The 18,059-nt window shown below is 32.9% G+C and overlaps 3 protein-coding genes across 4 annotated transcripts; 1 reads left to right on the top strand and 2 right to left on the bottom strand.

Moving 5' to 3' along the window:
* Positions 1 to 18: 18 nt before the first annotated feature.
* LOC108689845 (autophagy-related protein 101) lies at positions 19 to 5,124 on the bottom strand. Of its 2 annotated transcripts, none has more exons than XM_018196801.1 (2): positions 4,708 to 5,124; positions 19 to 2,953 (listed from the first exon to the last, which is right to left on the bottom strand). In XM_018196801.1, exon 2 carries the CDS (start codon positions 2,943 to 2,945, stop codon positions 2,289 to 2,291), a length of 657 nt encoding a protein of 218 aa, XP_018052290.1. In that variant the 5' UTR covers positions 2,946 to 2,953; positions 4,708 to 5,124; the 3' UTR covers positions 19 to 2,288. The 2 variants fall into 2 exon arrangements, with proteins under 2 accessions (XP_018052290.1, XP_018052289.1); XM_018196800.1 differs by having other exon boundaries at positions 3,757 to 5,124.
* Positions 5,125 to 7,780: 2,656 nt separating this feature from the next.
* Positions 7,781 to 10,589, bottom strand: LOC108689846 (transcription factor 21). Its single transcript, XM_018196802.1, has 3 exons — positions 10,581 to 10,589; positions 9,073 to 9,388; positions 7,781 to 8,114 (listed from the first exon to the last, which is right to left on the bottom strand). Exons 2-3 carry the CDS (start codon positions 9,382 to 9,384, stop codon positions 7,917 to 7,919), a joined length of 510 nt encoding a protein of 169 aa, XP_018052291.1. The 5' UTR covers positions 9,385 to 9,388; positions 10,581 to 10,589; the 3' UTR covers positions 7,781 to 7,916.
* A 3,081-nt stretch (positions 10,590 to 13,670) lies between these two features.
* Positions 13,671 to 17,067, top strand: LOC108689818 (craniofacial development protein 1). The gene is made up of 3 exons (XM_018196759.1): positions 13,671 to 13,973; positions 14,561 to 14,938; positions 15,510 to 17,067. The coding sequence occupies exons 2-3, from the start codon at positions 14,590 to 14,592 to the stop codon at positions 16,019 to 16,021; spliced, it is 861 nt and encodes a 286-aa protein (XP_018052248.1). The 5' UTR covers positions 13,671 to 13,973; positions 14,561 to 14,589; the 3' UTR covers positions 16,022 to 17,067.
* Positions 17,068 to 18,059: the final 992 nt, after the last annotated feature.

Genomic DNA, 18,059 nt, shown 5'->3' on the forward strand with positions numbered 1-18,059 from the left:
TATATATATATATGCGCACGTATTCGCACTTTTGTTATAATATCATATCGCGGCTCCTTTTTACCCTTTACAATATATCGTGCATCATATAATTGTAAAAAGTAAAAGCCAGATAGTGCGAGGGAAAGAGATTGCGGTCGATTTTCTACACGGAATCGCAGAGAGAGCGACGGACTGTCGACGACCATCGTGGTTTCTTTTCTTTTTTCTTTTCTTTAATCGATATAAGAGAAGAAAAGACACTCCTAATAATAGGATACATCCAATCGACATACGCTCGAGCCGCGGAACATTCAGCTAAAATCGCAATTGCATATTAAACTACTTGGAGAACATTGGCAGAAAAAGAAAAGCAGTAGGGACGATACATGATTAATCCTTAAATTAACATTACGCTTCTCGTCTACGGTTAATTCGTAAAGTATGTGCACTACTAATGCGTCGTGATATCTTTGTTGATTGGTCATAGGTAAGGCCAAAGAGCGGATCTCGGAACGCGCGGGGACCCCTCGGCACGACATGATTTGATTTACGGCAATATTCTTCAGACACTATTTACATTGTATAATATAATAAGTATAATCGCGCGCAGGTCACCGCCGACCGCGTGTCATTCCGAACATCCGCCGTTGCGCCTTCCATCTTGCTTGAAAATCCTAAAACGACACGACATTAACGGCACGCTTATGAGGAATAGAACAAAACCGTCTCGAATCCGAGAAGGATCACAGATTTGTTTTCTGCGCGCGCGAGAGAGAGACTATTCCACTTTTTTTACGAGATGAGAGGAGATATTTCGAGCTCAATAAATAATAGTAACACTATCATCTGGTATATGTTAGTCCCTAGCATATTAATTTCCCTATAAAAAATTCGATACGAAGGCACGAAACGTCTGGGAAAATGTAATCGTGACGGCGATTTTTCGTACGGTTCTTTCGTATCACCTGGTGCGCTTCGTTATTGCGGGCGTCGCGTTGGCTTAATGATACATCAACTTATTTTACAACTTTGATTATTACAACTTAAGAAAAAAAGAGCAATATGTAAATAATTGTATTTGCTAATCTGCATACACATAACGCCTCTGGCGTTACGTCACGTATCATCACTCGTGAAAATAAATAACAATCGCTTCCATGCATACACATAATTACAATAAACACTCTGCTCTTCCGCACATTTAACGCTAATTCCGACCTGGTCGTCACGCAATTTCCTAATACTAAATCCAATATTGGACACAATCGGATGTTCAGCGTTAAATTCATGATGAAAATAATAGCAGCTTTGTATGCAAACACACGTGTATATGCTACGCATTATACGTTTGCGGAATATTCCAAGCGTTCTGTGATCATCAGAGAGTTTAGAATAGCTATACATACTTTCAATGTTAGTGACTGAAAAACAGAGTGTACAATAGCGCCAAATACCGTCGTGTAGTCGGAGGAATTTATCAAGGAGCAAGTTACGAGTACTTTTAAGATTCAATATTCTCAAAGACTCTACTAGACATTAAAGAATCTGAAGACATCCTGCTCTTCTATAGACTCGAAATCTCTGTATTCTTACTCTCTAAATCAAATTATCTTCTCTGTGTGACGCATGAAAATTCTTTGTCTACTAAAGAAAATTACGTTTGAATCTATTCTACGATATACACAGCATTTGAAAAGGATGAGAAGCGAGAAGAGGAACATAATGTCATTCTGCCACAGCAGATCATCTGTGGAGATTTAAGTGATGAGAGTTAGGAGGTAAAATATTATTGTATAAAACGTGACTAAATGTGATCCTGCTAAAATTATGCGACGGACGTTCATAGTAAAGTACAAAAGAAGCAAGTGTCACAATGTTGTGTTTCATTTGTACTATATAGAGACATTAGAGACACAGAGCAGTGGATCCCTGCAATGTATACGAAATATTATTATTTTCGTCATAAGAGATACTATTACGGAGCTTACAAAATCCGGCGGAGTTTACCACATAGGCAAAGTACTCGCCGAGTACCGTTGGTAATTTCTGCCGGGAACGAGTGGTCGAAGACTCGAAAACCATTCTGCTTTCTTTATAATGCAAATTTAGTATTTTTCTTGTAACTCATAGTAATAGCTACGGTGGCAGGTTAGAGTCATTATGGATACGAAAGATCGCTTGGTGCAATGCAGAAATTTGTGTATCATAGATGAAAAAAGGAAAGTATAAGATTTTGCGTTTTGATGACTCTGACAAGCTAAACGAATGCAAGTAACATGAAGATTTTACACTATACATTATAACGACTAAATGGATAGCGTCTCTCTAATCAATTTCTTCATGGTGTTGCCCATCGTAGTGGTCGATGGACTAGAAGTCGTGAAAGACAATTTGAAGAGATACGGTTGTATATCCGGGTACGAGGTATCGAAGATCAGATCCAGCTCGGCCTGACTTGGCACTTTTGGAATGTAATCGTGCCGATTCATGACCTCGGTGATGTAAAGGATCTTGTCGGTCAGCAGATCGCCCACTTTTTCCCGACAGATCTGCCGTTCGTGCTCGGTGGCCAATTTGATAAGTTCAAGGCGCACAGTCCACACTTCCCATGGTATACATTCCGGTTGAAATGGCCAGCGACTCTTTTTCCTCTGGAAGAATTCTAGGGATATCTGACCGGAACCTGGACTATCGGTGGAGCGCAGTGCCTCCGAGAAACCTGATATCTCACGCTTCAGCGTCTGATCGAGGTGTACCGACGAGCAGCAGACGTAAGTGAAATCAATGAAGTCACAGTCCACATCCTGGTATCCTACAGTGCCCACCGAGTAGCTACCTTCCTGTTTGTACTTGAATTTGCCAAGGCTCCGATGAAATAGCACGCTGTGGAATATACTTGCCACTGCCTCATCCACTTGACGTCCCTCCATGCTCAATTCGAACAGCTGCGTCCTAGCATTCATGGTGATACCTGTGGAACAATTATCATGCTAACAATTAATCGTGTTAACAATTTCTGACAATGTGTTTAATAAATAAAATACATGAAAAATAAGAAATAAAAAATTATTATCTATATGTCTATATAAAGTCATGAAAAAGAGTTGCAGAATTAAATTATACTAAATCAAAATGTTCTATTATCATCATCAAATATTTTATGATACAGTCAATAATCTCAAGGACAATTATATAAAAATAAGAACAATAAATAAAAAGAACATAGAAGCCAGCATTGTTAATAATGTAAATATTTTAAATATAAAACTTTGCACGAAGAAGATTCTGTTTGGCTTCTGCTCTTTTCAAATTTCTATTTCACATGAATAAGGAGATACAAAGAAATGACTCATAGTACTCTCATTATAACAAAGGGAAACAAAAGAAAATAAACAGTGAAAGGTTAACTCTTTCAACAAAGATCTGAAATAAGTCTGTCAAGTCATTAATTTAAAGAACACTTTTCATCAATCAGATCGTTACAGTCATGCAAGCCAGCAAGCCTAACCTCAAATCCATTCAGAATCTAACGAACGGAAGCATGCACGATACATTGACACATGTGGGCGATGAATGAAATTCCAAAATCAGCTCGAAATATAAAAGAAAAGCAGGAATCGACACGACGACGTGTCAATCTTGCGGCCGATAGTGCTCTTCTCGTTCGCGCTTTTTATGTAACGAGGCCTCAGGACGAAAAGACAGGGGAAAGGAGGAGAAGAGCCGTGTTCTACTAGGAAAATAACACACTTATCGCCGAAGGCGCGAACTAACTTTATCGCTCTTTCCCCTTGGTATCGAGGCCACCCTCTCAAGATCGCTCTTCCTCACCGTCGTCCTCGTCGCCGTCCTTGTGCCGTGCGATGGCGGACAAAACTAGATTAAGTTTCACGCGTTGATCTGGTGACTTCTACCGCCACGGGTACCGCTACCCTCTTCCATCGAGTCCGTTTTCGCGCGTCCCGTTCTTTTCACGACGCACCACCACCACCGCCGCCACCACCACCACCACCAACAATACAACCACTATCACCACCACCACCACCGCCGTCGCCGCTGCCACCAGCACTTCCACCAACTCCGCCGTCGCCGCCTCCACCGCCGCCACCACCACCGCCGTCGTCGTCGTTGTTGTCAACGTCGTCGCTGTCACGTTCTCGTCACGTCGTCGTCACGTCGTTCACGCAACGAGTTATTCCGACCTGTTCATTCGTCGACAATCTTCCATCGTCCCCGATCAGTCCCGACGACGGGGAGACCAGGCGCGTTTGTCCTCTCTCAGCAGTAGCCACAATCGCAGCAGCAGTAGCTAATTAAGCCAGTGGCCTGCTCCACACGGGTTTGTGGGTAAACAACAGCTGTGATCGTGGCACACGCCATCTTGACGCTGCGCCACTGATTCGCGCTTCGATACCTGGCCCCGCGAGGGCTCCACGCACTCCGTCCCGGATCGGATGGCGGGTCGGTGGGTCCCAGAGCGTGTATACGTATATTCTGATGATTCTGTTTGACTTCGCGTACACGCGCGCGACGTCGGGAATACGGGATCAACGGAAAATTCTAAGATTACCTGGGCTGGCCGACGAAGGCAAAGAACTTTTTCTCTTTCTTTCTCTCATTCGCTCACTCACTCTCTCACTTACTCACTCTCTCTTTTTCTCTTTCGTAGAAGAAAAGGATCGTCGTACAACACATTTGATTAGACTTCGATTAGATGTTACAGACCGAGTCAGCTGTGACGATCTGTCTGCCTACTCTCCGGGAATCACTCGCCTGGTGCTACATCATGAAATCACGCGATGTATACCATGTATGAAACGACACAATGTGGATCGATTAATGTCTTGAATCAGAGCCGGACAGTCTGGCACTGGATAAACTGGACTGGATCTCCCACTCCGCTCCACTCTGCTCCGTACTTGTACTCCGTACTAATCCAATCTATGATCTACGATAAGTCGCACACCGGATGTGTGCGTTGGTATGCGTCGCGAAAACTGCCGCGCGACGCCTCGCGGTGAGATCAGCGTCACACGTGCGCAGTTGCAAAAGGCGCGAAATGACTTCGCTTCCTGGAAATCTCGTCGCGACGCGACGCCTCGACGCTTCGAAATCCCGACGCTTGCTTGATCGTGTTCTCGAGCCGCCTATCGACTTGTCGACTCTTATCTTTCGAGATATTTATTCCGATATCATTTTGACACATAAGGTTCGTTATAAGGATTTTCATGATATTTTATTTATTCTGACCTCTTTAGCGATAGATTTTCTACCTTCTAGGGCTATATATTCAGGGATGTGCGATCTTTGGATCGATTTGCAAAAAATCGACTCCCAAGTCCCTTTTTGTTAAAAAAAAAAAAGCGAAATTAATTCCTAAAGAAATCTAAACAAATCATCATGTCAAACTAAGAACATCATTTCTATTTTAACGAGATTTATTTTTCGACCTATGTTTTTTGTGTATATTCAAAATCTTCAACTTTTTTAATATGTAAAATGATGATTAGAGATTTGATTTATTGAAAAAAAAAAAAAAAAAATCCCTATAAAAATGTAAATTATTTATATTATTAGAACAGAATATCTCTCTTATCTTAATGAAATTTATTTTTTGCTACATTGATTAAACAATTTTTATTTCTCATAATGAATACTATGCGTTTCTAAAGCTTTGATTTTTTTAAATTTGTAAATTGAAAGAGATAAATCGAAATTCATCTATTTATTTATCTAAAAAATTAATAAAATAAATATAAATTCATAAAATAATTTATTTGTATTATCAAGACAAAATATCGTTTCTATCATAATGAAATTAATTTTTTTTTCTATATTGATTAAACCGCTTTTATTTCTCTCGAATATCATATATTTTTAAAGCTCTTTTTCCAATTTAAATTTTCGATGATAAATTTCATTGTAACAATTTAATTTATTATGAGCTGATATTCCTCGATTGCTTTTATCGTTACAAGTAGCAGCGATATCTGTATATCTCGGACATATTATCGGTTGAAAATAGTCGATGAAAATTTTTAAGGATAGTCAGAAAATGGTGAAGAAACCATCATCTTTCGTTTATAAATTTCCGAAGTCCATGTATATTGTTGTAGAGATATGTTAAACGATATGTTTAGTGCCGGTCGATTTGTCGCCGTGTGGGATATATTATTTTAGTATTAGGTTTACACAAAAAGCCCTTTGCGTTGTTTATTTTACTTGAACTTCTTTATCCTTCTTACCTTACCGCGGATTTCCTCTCCGCTGTTCCGGATGCTCAGCGTTTCTTCAACAAGAGACATCGGTCTTTTTTTATAAAATCACAAAGTTGTGATGACATAAAATATAATTAAAATGAAACTATAAAAATATTTTCAATCGAAGTATCAAAGATATTCTTTGTGGCGAATCTTTTTTTTTAATAACTAATTTTAATTATTTAAATATATTGCATGAAAATATTTTCTGCTGATAATATAATAAAATAAAACAAAATTATATCAATATATTTTAGAAATGTATAAAGATATATCTGTATGTATAAAGATATATATCTTTTTTTGTATGTTACTTTCATCAATCGTCAGTTTGCAAGCAATAAATTACTGTCTGCATTCAACGGAAAAAGCAGCTTTGCAACTGTTGTAAAATTCTTTAATATGATTGATCTTGTTCTTGGTTTCTCACTAGATCTAAAAATATAAATCATACATAATAAAGAATCTTATATAACAGTTACAAAGCTGCTTTTTTCTGAATGTAGCTATTAATAGTTTATGATTGTCTATCAACAGGTGTATAACTATGGCTTTTAATTTACTGTATCTTTAAAACGAACTATCGATTCATAATTTCAAAAAGCTCTTTAAAGTACTGTATCTTTAAACTAAAATGGTTTTTAAAAGTTTTCTACTTTCGAAATCACCGAATAAATTTCAACAATAAAGCTTGCCAATTTTGCTACGCTCCGTATATTGTTAACAATCTAAATTAGTATAATTAGTATAATTAACAATTTAGATTAATAAATGTTGCACTAAATAATACAAAGAAAGTTTTTGAAAATCTTAGAAACATTTTTATTGGACTAGTTAACACGTTTTGGTATCAATTGGTATCAATATCAAAATCATGATTACAATATTATATAATATTGCAGTAATTGAGTGTATGAAACAAGGAAATAGTCTCTTCGTGTAATGTATAATACCCCTTCATAGAAAATATTGCATTAAATAATACGAAAAAAAATTTTTGAGAATCTTAGAAATCCTTGTAGAAATTGAATACTGAAGATAATGATATTAATCACTTATTTTGGATGTTATAAATTGGTCAGTATTAAATTGGATTTCTGTAAGAGATTTTTTATTGCACTAGTTTTAACATGCTGTATGTAGGATAATGCAAATAAATAGAGAAGCACCAAATAAATATATGATATTCTTTCGTGGGAGATTTATTGAACTAAAATAAATCGAAATTATATTGAATTCTCGATTTTTGTAAAATCTTCTTTTCTTTATAAAATAAAGTAAAAATGATTTTATTAAATCTTATAGAACCGTATATATGAAAAATACAACTTATAGAAATCAATGCCTTAAACGACAAAAAATTTTGCCTATTTTACTCGTAATTGTTATTTATAATTTTAATTCATTCAGACTTTTAAAAATATACAGAATAGAGATTTCTTTGATATGCAAAAAAATGCGGTCGAGACATATATTATTTCCTTGTCACACAAGTGGAGATGCATCCGTAATTATACATTAAGATTAAATCAATAAATACTAGAGTAAGGCACTATGGAATAAATAAGGCGTGAATACACGAATAGCACCGTCGTGTAATCCAGCTGTTTAGTCGCTCTTCGTAGATATCGCTCGCTGTAGTTAAGTTCTGATTGGATTGTCAGAATTTTTTTGTTAGTAATAAGAGAGCTGTTGCTCCTGATTATGGCGTGTGGACACGCCCTGATGGCCTGAATGATGAAAGTTTTGGATATCATGAGTTACTTGCTGTCCTCGATACTGATTACAACTCGAAGATGTCGAGGAGGATACGTTGCAACTGTTGTTCATAAGCGTGGTTGTGTTGTTGCTTTGAATAGCGAATGGCCATGACTGTAATTAAAATCATTCTTACTATATTATTGACTCGAATATTTAAATACCTTGATTATGAAGTAGATATGCATTGTTGACTTTTTCGAGTATTATTAAAATTGTAAAATATTAATTAATTTTAAATGTCGATATATCGATAGTGTATTGTATAAAGTAGACATTTATGTATTATTATCACGAGATCACACTTTTTTTTTAAATGTCAACTCAATTATTTGAATCTATATAAAAATAATTTAAATTTACATAGCAAAATAACATTTTTAATAATTTTACAGATAAAATAACGTTCTTTGATCTTCGCGAAAGGAGGGCAACAAGAGATTATTTCGCGGCGGAAAACGGTATGCTTCTTTAAACAACGAAACTAACTTAGAATTAATGGTAGTAAAGGATGGGTGGAAGGTTTTGGAGTGATTCGATCCACCTGGACAGACATAAACAGAGTAGATGACTGCGAAGACGGCGCTCGCGACTCCGAGTGGATCCACCTGGTTTCTGTGTTATTTTACGGAATCGTTATCAAGTCGAAAGTCTGATCGTAAGAACGAGAAATAGTTTGGAAATAACTCGCACTTTAGATTCCCGTTAAAATTAGATAAATCAAGAATTTTATATAATTCCACATTTTGTGGAATGCAATTTGAATGAAATTTGTATCAAAAAAATAACAAACTCTTCATGAAAAAGATCTTAAAAGGTACTTGACACTTAGATTTTTTGGAGTCTCTTTTCATTAAATCTATTTTTTCTAACAATCTGATTAATGAGTTAATTGTTAATTAATTTTACTTGTTTACTGTACTATACATTTTTTCATAGTATGCATACATTGTTGTTATTAATGTTACTTAAAGTTAATTAAAATTGAATTACAGTTTCATAAAATAAAAAAGGAGGCAAATTTGCTCAGATTTTAATTATAATTTTAATGAAGATAGAAATGGGCACTCACCAAAGCCAGTGACAAAGATTTCGTGGTTTCAGTATGAGTTTCACCATCATCTCGAAGTACTGCTCTTAAATGAGCAATGTATGTTGCGGCTAATCGCAACGTATCTAATTTACTCAATTTACTATCGGCGGGTATCCATGGCAATGTTGTCTTTAATCTACAAAATGCCTTGCTTAAAATTCGCATTCTCGCACGTTCTCGGGCATTGGCAGCGTTTCGCGGAGCGCGACTATCCATGTCGTCCTTCATGTATTTTTCCTCAGAAGGATATTCCTCCAATGACGATGTCGAAGCGCGCCGTTTTCGAGGCATCCTACTGTATAATAACAGTTACTGTTAATTAATTATTAGATAATTATATTGATAATTATATTAAATAATGATTTCAGCTTTTTTCTTTATCATATTAGAAACTTCTATTTTACACATTTCACAATGCATATTTTACACATTTTTCTTACACATTTCAGCCAAAATATATAAGCAAAAAATATAAGATAATTATTCATTGAATAGAAAATATGAGTTCTTATTTTTCTCTTTCATATTGAAGATTAAAAATCAGACGAATCAAACTGTACAGCAAAGCTATGTGTTTTATAATGCAAGAATAATTAATCGATTAATAATGATTGCAAAAATAATAAATAATTAATTATAAGCAAAGATAATATAATTATATCGAATGTGAAGCTTTACTTTTTTATGTCATATTATTTTTACAGTAAAAAATTACATAAATTTTTATGTAGCTCAATTCTATTTATTAGATAAACGTTGAAAGATAGTCTATCAACATTTTCTTTTTCATTTTACATGTTTTATTTCGCAAACTCTGAATCTAATAAGGAAACTTTATAAATTGCGAAGTGAAATGTATTTTTTATTACAAAATTAAAAGAAAAAAAATATTTAAAAACATCAATTTAAATATCAATTTGGAATTAAAAAATTATTTTTTTTAAGAAATAATAAAAGTTATTTTTAGCAGTTATTTAAGAACAATAATCTTACAATTAGTAATAATAATTTTGATTATTATTTAAGTCTGTATTTTGCACACGTACAATTCAATTTTTAAAAAAGCACAAAACTTTGTTTTATTTTTTTAACACTATCATATGTAACAACAATAATACTAATAGTAATACAGAAATTTTTATATAAAAAAATCACAAATAACAAAGTCTGTAATAACGAAGCTTGTAATATGATTATTAATTTAACTCAACTATATTATGATAAAGATAAAAATTCAAAAACCAAAATAGAAAACGCGATATCACTTTATGCATTATGAAGAGTACTATAAGAATTATTTTCTTTTTTAATTGCTACACTTTTAATTGCTACACTTAGAATATTAATTTGTTGATTAATTTGTTCTCGTTGTTATATGTCTCTCAACTAATAATTGCAGCACTATTAATATGCAACTTATTTGATACCTATGATCGATTATTTCTTTTTTTATTCACTATCACGAATCTATTGACAAGACAACAGACCTCGCAACAGATCGCGTCTATGGTGTGTAACTAATTGTTAGTCAATGTTCTTAGAGCACAGAAGCTGAAGGCTGGGCCGGGTGGAGCAACGCAAATACGAAGAGAATGAGACAAACAGAAGATATATTCGTTGGAGGGACGCAGAGATTTGGGACGCCCCGAAAATCAGGCGGAGCTTTCGAACATCAGAGTCTCATTCGCCTCATCTCGTTTTCCGAGATGTTGCTCGATCCAATCCGCGGGAACATTGCAGCATTCGTAGCCACCTGGCACATCCTTCCTGGTTTTCTTCCTTTCTTCTCTCTCTTTCTTTTTCTTTCTCTCTCCCTCTTTCTCTTTCTCTTTCTCTTTCGATAAAAGTGCAAAAAAGACCAAACCAAGACTTGTATTAATATCCCACATTAAAAGCAAATGATTTTGAAACTTTTTCACATGAATTTTTAACTTTTACATTGGTGACGACTTTCGATTTGTTGATTGAATTCTGTGATTTTAATTTTAACATATAATGTAATCGTAAAATAATATAAAAAAGTGTTTAAATCTTTCTAGATGTTAAATTGTCTTACAATAAATCTTACAATAAATAGAATTGTACATTTCTATTTATTCTACATTACATTCCTATTTATTTTGATTTAGACGATATTAAAAGATATCAAAAAGATATCACCTTCAAAAATTATCTATTAAATAAGCAATATTATTTATATAGAATGATGTTGATATTTTACCACATATCGAAGATTTTAATTTCTTATCGTCATTATTGCACTTTATTCTTTAAACTAAATGGTTTCTTAAGTTTTCATATTAGTCAATTTAACAAAGAGAGGATGCTCCTCAGATATTTCAGAGATATTCTCATAATTATAATATATGTATCCTATACTAAGAATTATATTAAATTGTTCACTTCCTTCGTGAATCCTTCGCAATAATATCCTGAGTTCAGAGGCTATATTTAATACTCGATTGAAATAATAATATAATTGAAGTAATTATACAATTGAAATAATTATCACTTAATCATCTGCACGAGTATATACAGTTGCGTAATTGTTGGTGCATTGGATTATATTAGCATGTAGAACTTCTCGTGTATTCAGAGAAACTGCGATAGAATTTAATGCGCGTCAATCACTATAATATCTAACAATGACTCCAAATTGTGTTCTACAGTTTATAGTACATATAACTATATTTCCCGAAGACACGCTCGTTCTTCTTCATCCTCATTTATTCAGACTTTCGCTTTGAAGGGAAGGGTCGACTAATCCATAATCCATCGCAAATCCCCGTCAACCGGCAGTCATCCATTTCGTCGAAATTAGGATTCGAAATGGATCCTGTAACATGAGATTTGCGGTAACCTCTGCTGATCCTACTTAGAATACTGAAGAAGGCGTTAAGTTATTGCTCGACAAATTCATGAAAGATGTAGGGCAATTTGACACTTTCCGACCTTTTTCTCACTAACTTGTCTTGTGGAATCATTTAAAAGATTTGTAACAAATTGTGAAAATGATATACTCAACACCTAGTTTAAATAAAAAAAGTAGACAGATTTAGTATCTTTTATTAATATTCTCGGAAAGATTTAGTATCGATCCTTTTTAAAAAATACAAAGGATTATTTTATATTATAATAATATTATACATCTTTCTTTTTCTCCTCTAGAACAATAATAATTACAATTACGTTTAAAATATAATTAGGATTTAAGTTGCTTTCCTTTTAGGAGATACTGTCGATACAAATATATTATTCTATCAATAAGATACATTAATAATAAAAAATTGTAGGACTTCTTATATGCTTCAATCAAAATTCATGTCAAAGAGCGATTTTGGAATCAACATGATAAACAATTGCGCAATAATCGATTATACAAAGTATATACTAAGTATAATCAATTATTGTTTATCGCGCTGATTCTAAATCGCCCCTTGACATATATGAATTTTGATCTTATTCATTGAATGCTAAGGTAGAACATTTGTCGACTGTATTTCTTAAAAGGAAAACAGCCTTAGTTAAAAATACAAATACAACGTGAGCAAAATAAATGTTATTTTTATATCAAATTATATCACCTATTTATCTTAAAAATATTCTACCATTATTATCAAACCATTTACTATTTTATTGTAATTTCGCGTTTATTATAATTTAACTTACATATATGAATTATATATGTATAAAAATAATTAAATGAAAGTTAAATGCATATGCGAATGAGTTGAATGAAATGAATTATTTTAAGTCTAATAGATGTGATCTATAATTTTGTATTATTAAAATTCAAAAGAAAATTCTATTTATAATTTTATATATTGTATAATACGAAAAACGTTTGAAAAATTTACCAAATTACGTACATATATAAAATATACATATTAGGTATGGGAAAAAGTTCGTGGCGTTTTTTTAATGCCATCTAACGGGAAAAACGCTACGAACTTTTTCTCACACCTAATATTAAATATCACATATTTAATATTAGTCACATATTTGTTTTATATATACAATAGATATATAATAGATAAAGTTCTAATTTTAATTCTATCTTAAAGTTTAACACATTATGAATTACAGATATTTTTAAAAAAACAAAAATATTTCCTTAAAATTTATTGATATTTGACAACTCTTTTTTTACTATTTTTAGAAGTTTTTAGAAGATTTTATGACCGTTTTTACCAACGTAGATTAATTTTATTCTCGGTTCAACTTACTTTTCGTCTTTTTTTAATTCTAAAGATTAAAAAAAAAGTAAGTTGAACCGAGATTAAAGTTCTACGTTGGTGGAAATGGGCATAAATGGAAGAATCTACACAAGAATCAATGGAAAATTCTTCTTTTTAATCAGAAAATATTTTAAAATATCGTTAAAAAATCAATAAAAATATCTCTTTTTTTCTACTGGATGAAAACTTTTCAATACAAAAATTCAATTTTAATCTCGATTAAAAGAAATTCGACAAGTTCAATTTGTACGAATGGCGCGATTTGATCGCGGTTTTACGTCGCATCTTCTCGGGTCGCTGTAAGATGGTGCTGATTGTGCCGAAATAACGCGACGTGAGTATTTGCGACGGAGTTGAGCGAAGTCAACTAGTCAAGTCGAATCGAGTCGAGCGTGTCGTGGAGCACTGTGGTCCCTTTTTCCCCAGTTGTTGCTCACAGTTTTTTTCGACAGTCGCTCCACACCCGTGCGTGTACGTGCGAGATCGATTTAGGTCTACGCCAAGGGCTGAGGACGATTCATGAACGCGGCGACGATAACGCCGGATTCGTCGCTGCAATCTCAATATAACGACATTTCCGGAAGGCGAATCAACGTCCGCTCGCGGAATTTTTGGCACTGACGGCACGCCGTTCAAAAGAACGTGAGTCACGAAATTGCATTAGGTATCGCGTTTAATTCCTTTAGATATCTACCTTCGTTGATTGAAGAGGTTAAGTTTTGCGACGTTGACAGTATAGAAAGAAGTGCGGTAATTTGATAGAATTTTTAATTAACAAGAATTAATTTTCGACTCGCTTTGTTCTCGAAAGTGGCTTTGTTTGAATATTGAACAAAGAAACATCAGTATCTAAAAAAGTTAATAATTTTTATTTTTTATAAAATATTGTGTGTAGTTTATAATAAATAAAAAAAATGTAAATTATTTAAATTTAATTGTTAATTAAATATTATTTATCATTTATGGCATGCATTTAACATTCTATGAATATAATTTTAGAATTATGAAAAAAAAATAAAATAAATGGTAAATATTTTATGTATCTTATAAATGTTAATTTTATCATTAACATAATATATTTATAAAAAAAATATAAAACATGTTTGTAAATTTTGTCAAAAAATGTTATTCATAAAATTGTTTTCTCATAATGAAAATATGTATATTGAATTGTAATAAATACATAGCACATTTTTAGATAAATACATACTTTTATCATCTATTTGCAGCTATCTTCTGTAATAATCTATATTTAAACATGTCAGAAGAACATCAGTTGCCTTCTGATTCAGATGAAGATGATGAAGATTATGTTCCTGATGGCATTGACAGTGATCCAGTATCTGAAGTAGAATCTGAAGGTGATATTGAGAGTGGTCCAGAGGATGAAAATGATGAAAACAAAAGAGAAACTGGAAAGAAAAGTTCAAAGAGGTCTAAGAGTCAGAAGAGTAAAAAGGTAAAGCGCAGAAGAATTTTAGAAAAATCCAAAGTATCAGAAGAAAAAAGTAAAGAGGAAGAAGAATGTAAAGAAAAAAAAGAGCTTACTGAAGAAGAAGAAAAAAAGAGAGCAGATTCTCTTTGGGCTGACTTTATGAAGGATACAGGTTTGTATAAAATTATAACACAATAAAATATTACATACAATTATTTTACATAATATGTTACATAATATGTAACAGGAAGAATTTTTTATTATATTAAACAGCTCAATAAGTTGAGCCGGTTGAGCTGTTTAATATAATAAAGAGTCCATCTTTTGGTAAATTTTTTTCTGTTGGATTACCAAATTTATCTCACAGGTTTACACAATTTACCAAAAAATGGAACAACTGGCCCTAAATTGTTTATTTTAAAGAACAAATTATATATTATTATATATTATATCTATAATATAATGTATTGTGTCTACAACACAATTTCTAAAGATGCATTTGAAGATTTTTTTTAGGCTTAATGCCATTTATGATATGTTCTTTTCAATTGAACTTCTTTCACTGTTCTTTTTTCCTCGTTTTTTCTTCAATATGAAAAAAAAAGAAATATGAATGATGTAAGAAGTTCAGTTAAAATGAACAGACTTTTACATTAGAAGAATAAAAGTATATCATCTAAATAAGATTAATACAATATACAATAAAGAGATTTAAATAACACATTTATATGTATTTTTTACAGCTGTTGTATCAAAGTCCAAGCCACAGAATTCAATCAGATCGAATGACAAAACAGCACCGATCCAGAAGCCGAAAGTCCAAGAAAAAGTTAAGATAACTAAGATTTTTGAATTTGCGGGTGAAGAAGTAAAGGTCGAGAAGGAAGTATCCGTTGATTCAGCGGAGGCCCGATTATCTCTTTCAACGGCCGAAAATTCCGCCACGAAGCCACCAGAATCCACATCTCTCGCAGTCAAAGAACGCGGACGAGGCGGAATCAGGCGCATCGGATTAGGCGGCATCTCTTCAGTTCTAGGACAAATTGGAAAAAAGGCTAAAATTAGTACATTAGAAAAGTCTAAATTAGATTGGGACAACTTCAAGAAACAAGAAAACATTGAGGAAGAACTTAATACTCATAACAAAGGCAAAGATGGATATTTAGAACGACAAGATTTTCTGCAAAGAGCAGATTTACGGCAATTTGAAATCGAAAAACAATTACGAAATACTAGTAGACGTAGTACGCGGTAAATTTGCATTTCCTCGTTTATATGTCTCTTCGAGATGGGACAAGGAGATAATAATATCATGGTAGAAGATATTTACTCGCCAATTTGCCAAACTCGAACGCTTGTTACACACGTTTAGCCTAATTCATTCGAGTTTTGCGCTACATTTTGAGTAATGTGAATAAAAGGAGTGTTGCCTTGTTTGACTCGATAACGTGCTGACTATGATAGCGATCGGTGATTTTTTTGAGGGACCGATCATTCCAGTGTTTTGAGATTCATTTCTCATGCGTACGTAATATACATAATAGCTTAATTTACTCTCAGCGAGCCTTTGTCTCGGCCTGATAATTGCACAGAACTTCGCATCGAAGCAAATTGTTTGAAGCTTTTGACGCTTCTTGAAAAGATTGTGCCCATGTAGAATATATCCATAAAATATTTTTTTATTTCATTTCACTAGAACGTGATTTGCGTGTATAGTATGAATATACATTCTAATAATAATGATTAGTCGAACGTTACGAGTGAGTATGAAGGAGTATGTGTTTTAGGTAATATAACAAAATGATAACATAATGACATTAATTGACCTCATTCATGATCACTGCCTTTGGCAATTGTATGTGGAATATTTATAAATGGACCTCTCATAATAGATAGTATATAGATTATGTTGAAACAGTTGTGGCGAATTTTGTATATCATCTTTGTCTCAAATTGTTACATAGGAAGATAGTTCAACACATATAAAACACAGACATTGTTACTTTCGTGTAATGTATATTAGACAACAATAGGTCCATCCTTTTTCCATACCTCAGGATTAAAATTCTTATATGGTTCATCTTTTTCTTTTCATATTAGAGAAAAAAAATAAAAGATTGCTGAATTGTGCAAGAAGTTCAATTCTGAGATATAGAAAAAGAACAAGCCTAATATTATCGAAACATAACATATACATATACTCAATACCCAATTAACAATTCTCGATTCAGCTCAGGTTATAATTTCCTCGAATTTATATTTTAATGTATCCTCGAAATACATTTTAATGTAATTCCATACAAGGACTGCTTTGTGAATTCTTTTGAGAATTCTTTAATAATATTACCGAATAAATTATCGAAAAGAGAAATGGTATTTGATTCTTTTAAAAATATTAAATCCTAGTTGATATTTTCAGTACATCAAAACTTGCAACCAGTCCTAGTAAAACCAGTTTTATAATAAAACTAAATAATATGAAGAAAATGATTGTGTGTGTGTGTGTGTGTGTGTGTGTGTGTGTGTGTGTGTGTGTGTGTGTGTATATAATTATAAATATATAATTTTTTCTCTTTAAATGTTTTATAAAGATGGCAATATAAGAAACATTGCAATATAAGAAACAATGAAGTAAATAATATTAACGTTGATTTTACAATTGTTTTCAATTAAATCATGTTATTTATTTTTAAAAATTTATATAAAAATATATGTATTTCTTAGTAACATTCAATAAAATTAAATGGATTCGTAGAATTTACATATTAAACGAATAAAAGATGATTTTGTACAATATCGCATAGAAGTGTACAAATATGTAGGTATACAAATACATTTAACTATAATTGGAATATCAATCTATCCAAAGCTATTAAATTACTGTTGTCTCGTCACCCATCTAATTACGAAAGTACTAAATCTGTCAATTCCTCTGCGAACAGTGTCTAATCCTCTAATAATCACGCTCTGTTCTTCACTGTAAATGTTGATAATCAAATAGAAGTCGTTAATGAAACGCTATCTCGTTATATAAGAAATATGAATGTGCTAACTTTGGTTTTGCTGCCGATAATTCGCGTGAATGTTTAAGTGCAGATTTCCTCTTGCTGGTCGATGAGTTTACAGTATATCTACCCACTTGTATGTCATTCTTTGATGTGTTTTTACTTGTTACTCGTTTCTTCCCTTTTTGTTCATCCTATAAAAAGTCGATGATTCACAGCAATGTAATTTTTGATATTTTTATGTTTAATTTATATCTCCTTTCTTTTCTATACATATCAAACGTCTTA

This window comes from Atta colombica, unplaced genomic scaffold, assembly GCF_001594045.1.
Source record: "Atta colombica isolate Treedump-2 unplaced genomic scaffold, Acol1.0 scaffold277, whole genome shotgun sequence".
NCBI lineage: Eukaryota > Metazoa > Arthropoda > Insecta > Hymenoptera > Formicidae > Atta > Atta colombica.